The sequence below is a fragment of the Aythya fuligula genome, chromosome 18, assembly GCF_009819795.1.
Source record: "Aythya fuligula isolate bAytFul2 chromosome 18, bAytFul2.pri, whole genome shotgun sequence".
Classification (NCBI taxonomy): Eukaryota; Metazoa; Chordata; class Aves; order Anseriformes; family Anatidae; genus Aythya; species Aythya fuligula.
Genome location: NC_045576.1, coordinates 4,152,657 through 4,165,035, shown reverse-complemented (window position 1 = coordinate 4,165,035; position 12,379 = coordinate 4,152,657). Strand labels below are relative to the sequence as shown.

The window sequence follows — 12,379 nt, the reverse complement described above, 5'->3', positions numbered from 1 at the left end:
CACCACGGCACGAGGGGAAAACAGGCAAGCCCTGGGTTACGCCACCACGGCTCAGTCTGAGATGGGAACAAATCTTGCAAGGCATTCGAAACGCGCAAACCTTTGTTGTTGTTGTTGTTGCTGCTGCAGAGCTGCACGGTTGCCCCGAGGCATCTGCTGGTTTTATTCCTGTTCTGATGGCAATACCCAGGTGCTGCTCAGGGAAGCTCTCAGCTGATTGAAACTAAGAGGAGAACAATCACCTCGGAGCGGGCCGGGCGCGGAGCGGCTGCTGCTTTATGAACGGCGGTGACACGCGGAAGATAAAGATTAATGAGTGAAACAACACTGGCTGCAATTCAGACTTCTGCAGATACTCATCGGGTATAGGCTCAAGAAGCTATTTTCCTTTCAATGACTGCTTATTAATCTGAAAAGAAATTCTAGGCATGTGATGATAAAAAGCAACCCCACCATCATTTCCTACCTGGAATCAGCTGTGCAATTGTTCTTACAAGCCAGCGTGCTCCACAAAAACGTATCTGCACTCCTGACCAACAGATAGCTAGCAATGGCCTCAGATTTCTCTCGTCTGACAACAAACTCAGTCCAAGTTCCCCTTCTGCTGCTGTTCCAACAACCACATTCAATTTAACGTCCCTGACTTTTAATAAGAGATAGGAATCAGGCCAGCAGCCAGCATCTCAGAGAGCTCGCCATTTATTATCAACATTGCGACGGTGCAATTAGCTTCAGCACTGAAAAATGCCCATTTTTCTTTCAAAGGAAGCCCCAAACTTCCCTCGTGGTAACAACAGCCCCCTAAAGCTGAGCCGAGCCCCGCGGCAGCACGAGGCTGTGCCGCTCAGCAGCCTGCAACAAATTTCAGAGGAAATCGTTGGCACTCGTTTCAAGGGAGCATTCATTCCAAGTGATGCTTCAAATGTCAAACCGGTATTAACGGCATCAAGCACTGATCAAAATACACAAGGAATGACAGAGATTGCTGAGAAAATGATCGTAAGCATCTAAATGGGCTGGCAGCACTAGGTGGAGTTGGAGGAAGGCTTCAGCAGCTCCCTGCGAGCTCTCCTAGCGAGGCTGGGTGCTCCTGATTGCCCTGGAACAAAACACAAACTCTGTCTTAATGCAGTAGAGAAGAAAGGCAGCTAGGGCATCTGCCCTGCTGCACAGCCTGCTGGCACCTGGTCCCCGTTACAGAGGACGGCGAGGGAATTGCCAGGCTGTGCACACAGGGCACAGCTTCCTCTGACAGCTCTGCACTTGGTTTGCAAGCCACGTGCTGGATGTTACACCAGGTTTATGAAGTGCATCAGGGCTTTACAGCACAGGAGCCTCTGCGACTGTCTGCCTCTTGCAGTCCACGATTTCACCAGAAAATTTAAGCAGATGTTAAGGAGGGATGTAAGGGATGTTAAAAAAAAAAACTCTTGGAAACAGTGTAGATGTAGGTGATTCCTTTAAGCCAAGGGACGGACCAGGCAACTCCTCAGCACCTCTTTCAGCTCCGCCTTTTGGAATTTTAAAAAAGATTTAGGAAGTTTTCAAAAAGCACGAAGCTAACCGAAGAATTTTACACCTCACATCCCCTCGAAACGAGCACCCCTCTCAGGGTCCTGACAAGCAGACGTTGTGGGACGGCTTCTAGGAGTTGGTCAGATGCTCTGCAAGGAGAGGAGTGCACGTTTCGGGGTCTCGCAGAAAATCAGAAGCCTTATTCTGGTGGGAAGAGCAGGTCTACCAAAAGTAGCACGCTGGATGCTGACAATTTGCCTTAAAATAAAGCCATGCTGGGTAGAAATATTAGGCAATAGGTAAGAGAAAAAATGGATCTGTTGGGAAACTCTGAACTCCGAAGTTTTCTAAAACAATCCTTCAAATTACTTGTTTCCCATGCCACGCCAAATTATCCTGTACACTAACATAAATAACGTGGAAGCGTTAACAAAGGCTTTCATTTCTGTTTGTTTGTTTTAAAATAAAAAATAAAATCTCAGAACCATTTTCCAAGTGGGAATGAATGATTCTGCATGTGATCAGACCTCTCCTCTTTCACGGGATTTCAGACTTGAGGAACACCAAACCTGGCCAGACCAAAACGAACTCGGAAAACGTCCGAACAGCGCGGGAAGCCCTTGGTGCACAAACTATTTACGTGCATCCCACGTAACAGTTATCTGCACGTGCATTCCCTGCCCGCTTCGATAACCCAAAGCACTCACTTCTGAAGCATCAGCGCGGCGAGCAAGGCGCAGCTCCAGCCCTGCCTTAACACACCGGAGAAACGCCTCGCTGCAGCACCACGTGCACGGTCCAGAGCGGTGCAGGCTTTCAAAACCCATCCTCTGCAGTCCCCTAAAATCCAGGCTCCTATCCTCCAGCCTGCTTCAGCGCAGGGATTCAATGGCAAGCACGTACCGTGAGCGTGGCCCTTCCTATAAACGCTCCAGGACTTTGCATTCCCAACTTCCTGTGCTATTCACGCTTCCTAACAGCAGTTTGTGGTGGACGCGTGTGCAGTGAAGCTTGTGCAGACTTCAAACAAACAAACAAACAAACAAATAAATAATAAAATAAAATAATAATAACAACAAAAACGACCAGCTGATACACACCTGATTAAATAAACCAACATTTATAGGTAACAACACAGTGGAGTGCTGGCAGATCTCTGGATTATAAATTATACTTAAAAAAATAATTTTTTAAATAAATAAGGAAGGCACACTTATTCTGTGCTTTCCTAACTACCTACCTCCAAGGGTGTTACATAGTCTGAAATCTAGTAATGCACATGCTCGTTTTGTGTTTTTTTAGTAGGGGGATAGGTTTTGCTCCTGGGTAAGTCCGTACCAGTGTACTGGTGAAGGGTTCTCACCAGGAAAACCAAAGCAGCACGAGGGCAGCAGTTGGTTATTTCAGAGTTCTGCTGGTTGCAAAAGAAAACAATTTCAAAAGCCTCAACACCTTCGCTGGGCTGTGAGGACCAGGCACACCAAAAGCAGAATTTAACAGCGCAAATCCTTTTGTAAGACAAACGCTGAGGGTCCTGGAGGAACAGAAAGAGCAACAACTCTGAAAATGCATTTGCTGCACATCTGGGTTTTGGTTTTTATTTCCACAGACAGTCTGCACGGCTGAGATCAGACCCTGCTCGCCCTGGCAGCGATGAGACACTGTCCGCTGATACGAAGATAAGGATTACTCTGTGCTCCTACAAATGCTTTGAGGTGTGTTTCCGTGTGCCATTGTTTTGAGCAAGAATTTAAAAGTAAGATTTCGAGAGAGATCAGACCGCGCGTGCAAGCTCTTCGCAGGAATCCAAATCCACCTGTGACCTCGCTCCTTTTATTTCTTCTTCACTTCTCATTTCTAGCGCTGTCCCAGCCCGAGTTCCTATTTAAGGCCGAGAAACCACGAGGCAAGGCTCTGCTCAAACACCCGCAGATCCAAAAATGCCTTGGGTACAAAGTCAGCTTGAGCTCTACCTCCAGCATTGCATCAGCCCGATTTCCATCCCCACTCCAAACGCCCTTCACTCAGGTGCACTGCTCCTTTTACCTCTACATGGCTGGCATCGAAACGGTTGCGAGAGAGAGCCTGGGTGAGCGCGACCCAGCAGGCTTTAATATGAGCACAAGGCACACGTCCCCGTGTGGATGCGGCTCCAGCACCGCTTACGGGGCACCGATCCTTCAGGAGTTTCCCCCCATTCCTCCCCTGGTGCAAAAGGGAAGACAAATTTCGGCCTTGTAGGCTGCAAAGCTTATCTGTGTGCAGCAAGAGGGGCAGGACGTGCTCCAGGCATCACGGTCCACATCTCGAGCAAGGGGACAGCCAGCGGGGAAACTCCCAAGTTTATTTAGGGGATGGCTGCGGATATTTGAGATGGGCACGCTCCAGAGAATCGTCTTGAGTAGAGCTGGTCTGGGTTGTGCCCCACAGCTCCGTGCCCCACAGAGATCATAACCTAACTCGGGACATTTTCAACATGTTTATTTTGAATGAATGAATGAATGAATGAATGCACTTTTTAAAGTTATCATTATTAAATGGGTTAATTCATCTCCACCAGAAGACTTGGCTCCCTGCAGTTATCCCAGCGGCTGACTCCAGGTGAGCGCACAGCGAACGAAGGAGCCTTCTGCTTGCGCTTATCTAAAACTCTGCGAGACCAACGAGCAGCCAAGCAGCTGGCCCAGCCTTTACAGCTCACAATTAACGCGGCCAGTCGGCCTAAAAACCGACGAGGACCGCAACAGCCAAGCGAACAGACCGGACCAAAACAAAGCCGCTCACTGTCCGCGATGCTACGTGACTTCGCTTTCAGTTTCTTTGAACTCAGCCTCTGCTCCCGCTCGTAGGTAACACATTAAAGACGAGAGCCCTGGACAGGAATAACCCTGCCAGCCAGAGCTAAGAAACGGTGCACGGCCAACAATCGGTTGAGGTTTGACACACCGTACCCAAAGCAAAGCCGCTTCCCACTGCGAGCCATCAGCTCACCCCGCACCGCGCTCCTGCCCTCGGTCCGAGGGACACGGGGACACCGCACGGCCCCGCTCTGCGAGCTGTGGGGTCGTGGGGCACGGCCGCACGCACACATCCCCGAGCCAGGAACCCGGGGAGAGCCTGACGGCGGCTGCTGAGCGGTGCCTTACTCGCTTGAATCCTGCAGACAGCAGCAGAGCAGATCCCCAGGTGAGGAATACGGCGTTCATAATTAAAGAGGAGTTTGGCACCAAAACGACTGCGTGGCTGGGAGCACTGGCTGCACGCTAGCGAGGACACAATCAAAAGGGGTTTTTAGGCTCCTCTTCTGCCAGCAAACCGTGACAATGGGGTGGCAGAGCATCAATAACTCTATTTTTCCCACATTTTCTTTTGCCGTGCATCTAGAATAAACAGCAAGGCGTCCACACAAGATATAGAGCTGCACTGCAAAGTGCCTAAAAATCTCATACAAATACAAAGATCTTAAAAATCGACACTGACACGGAAATTGGAAAACTTCCTGAGAAATCCAACCCAAACTTTCCAAGAGAGAGATTCCCCGGTACCAGATTGCATGTCCCCAGGGAACAGCACGCAGATAATTAAGCTTCCTCGAGTTTACCACTTGCAACCTTCACGTCGTTTTATGGAAACAAACTGTATTTAAAGAAAAAAAAATGAAAAAAAAAAAAAAAAGGAAGAAAATATTTACATCTCGACAACGTACGACTTGCTCGCGCGGACGACCACCGAGCAAGCTGCCATATGGTATTGGGAGGAGGTTTAGGGGCTGCTGTGACCTCGTGTACGAATCGAAAAGTTTCCAGGCACGGCTCCCGTCCCACCGACAGCACTCCACGCTCCCCGAGCCCACCTTTCACTCGGGGTTATTCGCTCTTCCTGCAACTGTTTTCACTGAACTATTTTTAGCATCCATCTGAAAATAAGTGTTTTTCCCCTCTGGAAACAAAAAAAAAAAAGCTAATCACACCATCATCTTTGTTCCACGCTGTCCTCTTTTCCCCCTTTTCAGCTACTCGGTCCCACTCTTCCTCCTCCTCTGCCTGTTTCCAACAACCTTTCCTGCAGGGTTTCTTTCCTAATCTTTGATGTCCTCGTTTCCACGGCCACGCTTCGCCCCTTTGCCACCTTCATCTTCCTCCACGCGATGTCCTGGCTGTGTCCCTGCGGCCACCACCGCCGGGGCAGGCCCTGTCCCCTCTCTGTCACCACCACCGAGGTGAGGATGGCGAACGCCCCGTTATTCACACATAATGAATAAAACACACCTGGTTTTATTCAGCGTCTCACAGGGAAGCCCACCACCACTTTATAAAAACCAAGCGACAAGAGCAGAGACGCCAAACCTGCCCCTCTCACTACAGGCTCCGTGTTTCCTACACATCACCGACACCCTACAGGGGTAAGGATGGACAGCACGGTGCACCATTCACAACCACGCTCCCAAACTTTATTATTTTAGGGATAAAATCGACATCCACATCTCACACGGCTGAGCTGAGGGGCACAGACCCCGTGTGTCCCTGGGGTGATGGGGTCTCAATAGGGGAAGGCACGGGGCAGGTACGAGCCCTGTGGATGGGTGAGCAACGGGGGGACCCCAAATGGGCTGGGAGATCGATGGGGGGACCCCACACTGGCTTGGGAGAGCAACGGGGGGGACCCCACTGCGGGTGGGTGACTTATAGGGGATCCCAATGGGGATGGGGACCCCGCTCAGCCACTGGTGACTGGTGGGGGGGTCCCAAATCTGGCTGGGTGGCTGAGGGGGGTCCCCTCCCCATCCCAGTGACCGATGGGGGGACCCTGTGGGACCGGGGTCTCACTGGGGGTGGGCACACCCCAGGTGCAAGCCCCATGGCTTGGGGACTGACAGGGGGACCCCAACCGGGGGGGGGACCCCACTGCGTGTGGGTGACCCGGAGGGGGCCCTGCTCCGCCTGGGTGACACAGGGACAGGGCCGGGCCCCCGCTGTGCCACAGGGACTGCCAGGGGGGGCCCCGCTCCGTGCGGGTGAGCCATGCCAACGGGCCCCGCTCCACCCCAGTGCCAACCAGTGCCCCACTGGGGACAGCTGTGGGAAGGGGGGGCCGCAAGAGCCCGCTGACAGGACCCCCCCACAGCCCTCCCCCTCCTCCCCTCCCTCCTCCTCCTCCTCCTCCTCCTCCTCTTCCTCCCCCCCCCCCCCCCGCGGCCGCCCCGGTGCATGCCGGGCGGGGCTGCGGGGAGGGTGGGGGGGGGGGGCGCGAGCCGCTCCCCCCTCCCTCTCCCCCCCCCCCTTTCCCCCCCCCCCTCCCTCCGGCCCGCTCCGGCTGGGGCCGGTTCCAGCCGGTGCCGCGCGCGCGCGCGACGGGGGCGCGTGCCGCCCGCTGACGTCAGGCGCGCGTTGGCGCGCGCGCGCGCGCGGCGGAATCGGCGGCGGCGGCGACAGCGGCGGCGGGGCGGCCCCGTGCGCGCGCGCGCGCGCGCGCTCTCCCTTTACGTACGTGTAGTGCTGCGGCTTCTCGGGCTGCGCCTGCAGCGCGCTGGCGGCGTTCGCGGGCCCGGCCGCGGCGGGGCCGCCCGGCAGCGGGCCCTTGGACATCGCCTCCCGCCGCCGCCGCCGCTCCCGCCGTGGAGACCTTTATTATTCACTCTGCGCGGTCCGCACGGAGGGAGCCCCGCGCAGGCGCCGCCGCCGCCATTGCCGCCCCGGCGGCGCGGGGCAGGCTGGGAGTTGTAGTCCCGCCGCCCGCGCGCTTTCCGCCCGGTCGGGAGGCGGTTTCCGGGCGGCGGGACTACGAGTCCCAGAGGGCCCCGCGCGGGCGGCGGGGGACGCCGCTTCCTGCCGCGCGGGGGGCGCTGGGGGTTGTAGTGCGGGGGGCGGGGGGAGGGCGCCCCCGGGCGGTGGGGGGGGGGCACGGCGGCGGCGGCCTCCCCGCGGGCCTGGGCGCTGCGGGGAGCAGGAGGAGGAGGAGGAGGAGGAAAGGGAGGAAGGCCCAGGCAGCAGCGGGCAGCCTACCTGCGAGCAGCCAGCAGAAACACGGGGGCGGGGGGGCTCCAGGTTCAGCCCAGGCCTCACACGGGACCCCCGGAGCCCGGCGGGACCCAGCGGGACGGGACGGGGCGAGCAGGCGCCTCCCGGGGACTTTGCTCCCACAGCTGCCACCCCGCACGGCTCCGCTCGCTTGGCGAAGGGCAGCGGGAGTTTCTGTGGCAAACACCCCCCCCTTTTTCTTTTTTTTTTTTTTTTTTTTTTTTTTTTAAGCTTTGCCAGCGTTGAGCAACGTTAATGATAAACCTCCGGGGCCGGTTTGCCCGCTGAGGTCGGGCGGCTGTGGCGGGGAGGTGGGGAAGGGCGTTAATCGCCACCCAGGCTCGGCATCCCCCGTGGGCAGGCTCGCAGCGGGGGCACCTAACAGCGAGCTCTCTGCCTTTGCAGGATTATCCGCGTGGGACCCACGCCGTGGCCGTGGAACAGCCCCCCCGCGGCAGGCAAACACACAGAATCACGCAGCTCGTGGTCGAGCGGGACGACTGTTCAAAGTCGGAAGGTGTGGAAGGATGTCACGTAGTGTCTCCATCCACGTACACCCCGTTGGGTCAAAGGTACAGGTGCTGTCGGCGATGAACCCGCAGGAAAAACCTGCTCAGCTAATAACACTGCTGCTTCGTGCGCAGGGATTCGGAAACCACTGACTCGAGTCGCTCTGTGCTGCTGTTTACTTGACGATCTGGTGCGGACGCTGTTTCCTCTTCTGTTTCACAGTCAGGAAAACTCAGCACAGGAAAACTGCCAAGCGACAGAAACGTTTAGGATCCGCCAGCTAAGTGTGCCCAGGGTGCACTTAGTTCTGTCTGCGTGCACATCTTTGTTAACGCGTGGTCGTTTACTCGGCTCTGCTCTCCACGCCTTTCCCTCATCCTCTGTTTAACCCAACACAGCTTTTCTCCAGCCTTAATTCAAAGAGAAGGAAAATCAGAAGTATCTAAAATTAGAAGCGTAAGCAATCATCGCTCCAGAAACATGGGAGAGGAAATACCTGAGCAATGCCTCTCAGCTCCCAGTAACAAACGCCCAGCGCCGGTCCCCTCACATTAGCAATAGCGTGCTATGCTTTTAAAAATACCAAACGTAAAGGCTGTGCAGTTTTCAGAACAGGTTTCTAGATTTCTTTCTCCTAAGCACAAACAACTCAGGCCAAAGGGGAACTCTTTATTTCAGGTCTCAATTTTCCAAACCACGTAAAACGCAAATGACTGTTTACACACACCTCCCGGCTCATCCCCTCGCTATGCTGCTTTTTGTCTCCGACGAGTAATTCACCTCGTTTCTTCACAGAGAAGAAATCAACCCGAAAAGGCGATCGGAGGCCGGGGGGATGCAGCGTGCCCCCGGCATCCCCTGCCCCGCCGCACATCACGGTGCTGTCGCACCGCGTTGGCGTGCGTTTGCTCGTCTCACCAGGGCAGAGAAGCAAACGAGGCACACGCTCCGTACGTGCGGCAGAAGCCCTGCTCTGCCCGTCACACCGGGCGTTGGCCTGAGGGACGCAGGCGTTCGGGGAGGATGCAAAACCTCATGCAAAGTCTGCCCGATGGCAGCCGCTGAGCCGAGCGCGCGGGTACCTTCGGGAGCGGCTGTGGAGCAGGAGGCTGTTTGTGTTCGCTCCAAGCTTGGCGTGCTACGACTGCGGGGCATTTGGGACCTGTTCTTCCTGCCCATGGCACCCTTCCCGTGGGGGCAGGGGCCGGCCTCCACCCCCAGCAGTCGCTCCGGCTGTAATGAAGCAACGAGGCGCAGCGAGCCGCGACTCTGGAGGTAGCGACCTGCCCCAGGAGACACGGCGTTTTGACCTAATTGCTGTTCTCCTCCTCGATGCTACCAACAGGGATGAGGGATTCCAGCTTCCCACTTCCCCCAAAACTTTGCAAGGAGCTTTGGGAGTTCGAAGGCGCCCAACAGGGCGCGTGGGAGCCCGGTGTGGGGAGGGAAGTGGCAGTGCCAAGGGACAGGGCCTCCTCGCACACCCACACCCAGCACACGTCCCGGGGCGACGTCCCTGCTTGGCCCTGAGCATCACTCCGACCCCGCTCACCTCCTGGAGCACCCCACAGCCCCACAACTCCCCCGATTCCCCCCCAAAACCCCGGGACGAGCCCTTGCAGCCCCCCCAAACCCCTCCGTGACCCCAACACCAGCGGGTGACAAGCGCTGGCAGCCCGGCCACGCTGCGTGGCCGCACCAGGAGCACACGCTGCCTCCCGGGGGTGCTCGCACCCCCTCTCTACCACCTCCCCGTGCCCCCCTCCCCAACCCCGGTGGCTGCGGTCCCCCCACGGCCGGGGGGGACACAGCGGGACCCGGGCACCCCCCGCGGCCCGGCCCCGCCGCTCGCAGCTGCCGCTAAAGGCGCTTTCTGGCGGGGCCGGGGGGCGGGCGGGCCGGCAGGCGGCGGGGCCTCGTAGCCCGCCCCGGGGCGAGGTGGCCCGGCGGGGCCGGGGGTAGCCCCGGTGGCCCGGTGGCCCGGCGCCGCTCGCCCCGCTCCTATTGACTTCCCATTGTGGAGCTTTGCAACAAAGGGTAGGATCCAAACCGTGCCCCGTTTCGTCCAATCAGCGCGCAGAGCGCCCGCCCGCCGCCGATTGGCTCCTTGGCGCTCCGCGCCGCCCAATCAGCCGCCGACTTTAACATCCAATCAGCGGCCGGGCGCTCGCCCAATCGGCGGCGAGGAACCGGAGCACGGCCTTTGTGTCTCGTGACGCCACGGCGCCGGCGGAGGTCCCGGCCAATTGGACGGCGCGCTGCTTTCGGGCATTGTGAGGTCACCGCGCCGTGTGCCGCCCCCGCTATAAAAAGCGGGTCCCCGCGGCGGGGAGGGCGCAGTGAGGGGGTGGCAGGCTGCGGAGCGGGTCGCGGTGGGAGCAGCGCAGGCTTCGGTGCGCAGCGAGACCGGCGCCGGTGCGTCCTTCTCTAATCGGTAAGCGGCGGCTACCGGGTGCGTTCCGCGGCGAGCGGTGGTGTCGTGCGGCTTGTTTTTTTTTGTTATTTTATTCAGTTTTTTTATTTTTTTTTTCTCGGAGCTTGGCTGCCGGGCCGGGCCTTGCCTACGTGCCCTGAGTCACGGCCGGGCCCCATCCCCCCTCCCTTCCTTCCCCTCCCTCCGGGGCGGCCCGGGAGGAAGCGGGAGGCGGCGTGACTCAGTCCGCTTCCCCCGGGGAGGGGAGCGGCCGGGCCGCGACGCGGAGAGCGGGGGCGGAGGGGGGGAAACCGTGACTCCTCCTCCTCCTCCCGGGGGAGGCCGCTGGCCGCCTGCCCGCCTCGGCGGCGGGGGAGGGAGGGGGCAGCCCGCCGGCATCTGCCGCCTCGGGGACGCGGGGGGGGAGGGATGCCGCCATGCCGGGCCTGTGGAGGGTCGTGCCGGGACAGCTGGGCCCTGTCTTAGGCGTGCTTGTCTTCGTAGGTAAGTGAAGAAAAATGGCCCGTACAAAGCAGACTGCTCGTAAGTCCACTGGGGGGAAGGCTCCGCGCAAGCAGCTGGCCACCAAGGCGGCCCGGAAAAGCGCCCCCTCTACTGGCGGCGTGAAGAAGCCTCACCGCTACAGGTAAGGCTGCCGGCACGGTACGGCCCGGCCCGCTGCTGCCCCTGCCCCGGCTCACCTGCTCCTCCTTCCTCCACCCAGGCCGGGCACCGTTGCCCTGCGTGAGATCCGTCGCTACCAGAAGTCGACGGAGCTGCTGATCCGCAAGCTGCCCTTCCAGCGGCTGGTCAGGGAAATCGCCCAGGATTTCAAAACAGACTTGAGGTTCCAGAGTGCAGCCATCGGTGCGCTGCAGGTATTGCTGGCGGCCTGCTGGGCCTCGGAGCTCGCGGTGCTGAGCGCGCTTCGCTGAGGGTTTCTAACAACATTTCTTCTTGTGCTCTTGAAACAGGAGGCCAGCGAAGCATATCTGGTGGGTCTGTTTGAAGACACAAACCTGTGCGCCATCCATGCCAAGAGAGTCACCATCATGCCCAAAGACATCCAGTTGGCTCGCAGGATACGGGGAGAGAGGGCTTAAGTGAAGGCTGTTTTTATGGTGTTTTGTAGTAAATTCTGTAAAATACTTTGGTTTTAATTTGTGACTTTTTTGTAAGAAATTGTTTATAATATGTTGCATTTGTACTTAAGTCATTCCATCTTTCACTCAGGATGAATGCTAAAAGTGACTGTTCACATAAACCTCAGTGATGTGAGCCTTGTTGCTCAGGAGTGACAAGTTGCTAATATGCAGAAGGGATGGGTGATCTTTCTTGCTTCTCATGCATGTTTCTGTATGTTAATGACTTGTTGGGTAGCTAAACTTGTAAGGTACTAGAATTGATATAAATGTGTACAGGGTCCTTTTGCAATAAAACTGGTTATGACTTGATCCAAGTGTTTAACAATTGGGGCTGTTAGTCTGACCATACATCACTGTGATCAAATGTGGACTTTTTCAGAGGGTGAAACTACAAGTCTTAACCACAGTGTAACTTACAGTTTCCTAAAAACGTAAACCTGGCAGCTATAGAATACACTATGTGCATTTATAATAGCTATTTTATATATTGTAGTGTCAACATTTTTAAATTAAATGTTTTACATTCACATGTGAGGAGTCTTTGTCATTTGGTTTGTATGGGCTTGAAGCTTATTCCCGGCTCCAGTATGTTAGCAGTAGATGCGTGCAATACTGGACTGTGCTGTGGCAACTTAGGCTTTCAACAGAGCTAGAGAACCTGCCCTGGTCACCCTTGAGTTTTTAGGAGCCTTGCTGTAGTTGGAGCCCTGGCTGAGGGAGCAGAGGGGTAGGTGGACAGGCCTGGGCTAAGCTCCAGCTGCCTTCTCTGGGGGGAATTC

At 56.8% G+C, this 12,379-nt stretch overlaps 2 protein-coding genes across 6 annotated transcripts in view; one reads left to right on the top strand and one right to left on the bottom strand.

The window, feature by feature from the left end:
* The window catches only part of UNK (unk zinc finger), a 39,565-nt gene extending 32,419 nt beyond the window's left edge, over nt 1-7,146 (bottom strand). For 3 of the 5 annotated variants that reach the window (XM_032199875.1, XM_032199877.1, XM_032199879.1), the window contains exon 1: nt 7,003-7,146. In XM_032199875.1, the coding sequence (XP_032055766.1) occupies nt 7,003-7,100 (98 nt within the window). In that variant the 5' untranslated portion in view covers nt 7,101-7,146. The remainder of the gene's footprint in view (nt 1-7,002) is intronic. The other 2 variants (XM_032199878.1, XM_032199876.1) reach the window with 1 other exon arrangement.
* A 3,241-nt stretch (nt 7,147-10,387) lies between these two features.
* Nucleotides 10,388-12,134, top strand: LOC116496477 (histone H3.3A). Its single transcript, XM_032199611.1, has 4 exons — nt 10,388-10,476; nt 10,960-11,101; nt 11,180-11,333; nt 11,430-12,134. The coding sequence occupies exons 2-4, from the start codon at nt 10,974-10,976 to the stop codon at nt 11,556-11,558; spliced, it is 411 nt and encodes a 136-aa protein (XP_032055502.1). The 5' UTR covers nt 10,388-10,476; nt 10,960-10,973; the 3' UTR covers nt 11,559-12,134.
* Nucleotides 12,135-12,379: the final 245 nt, after the last annotated feature.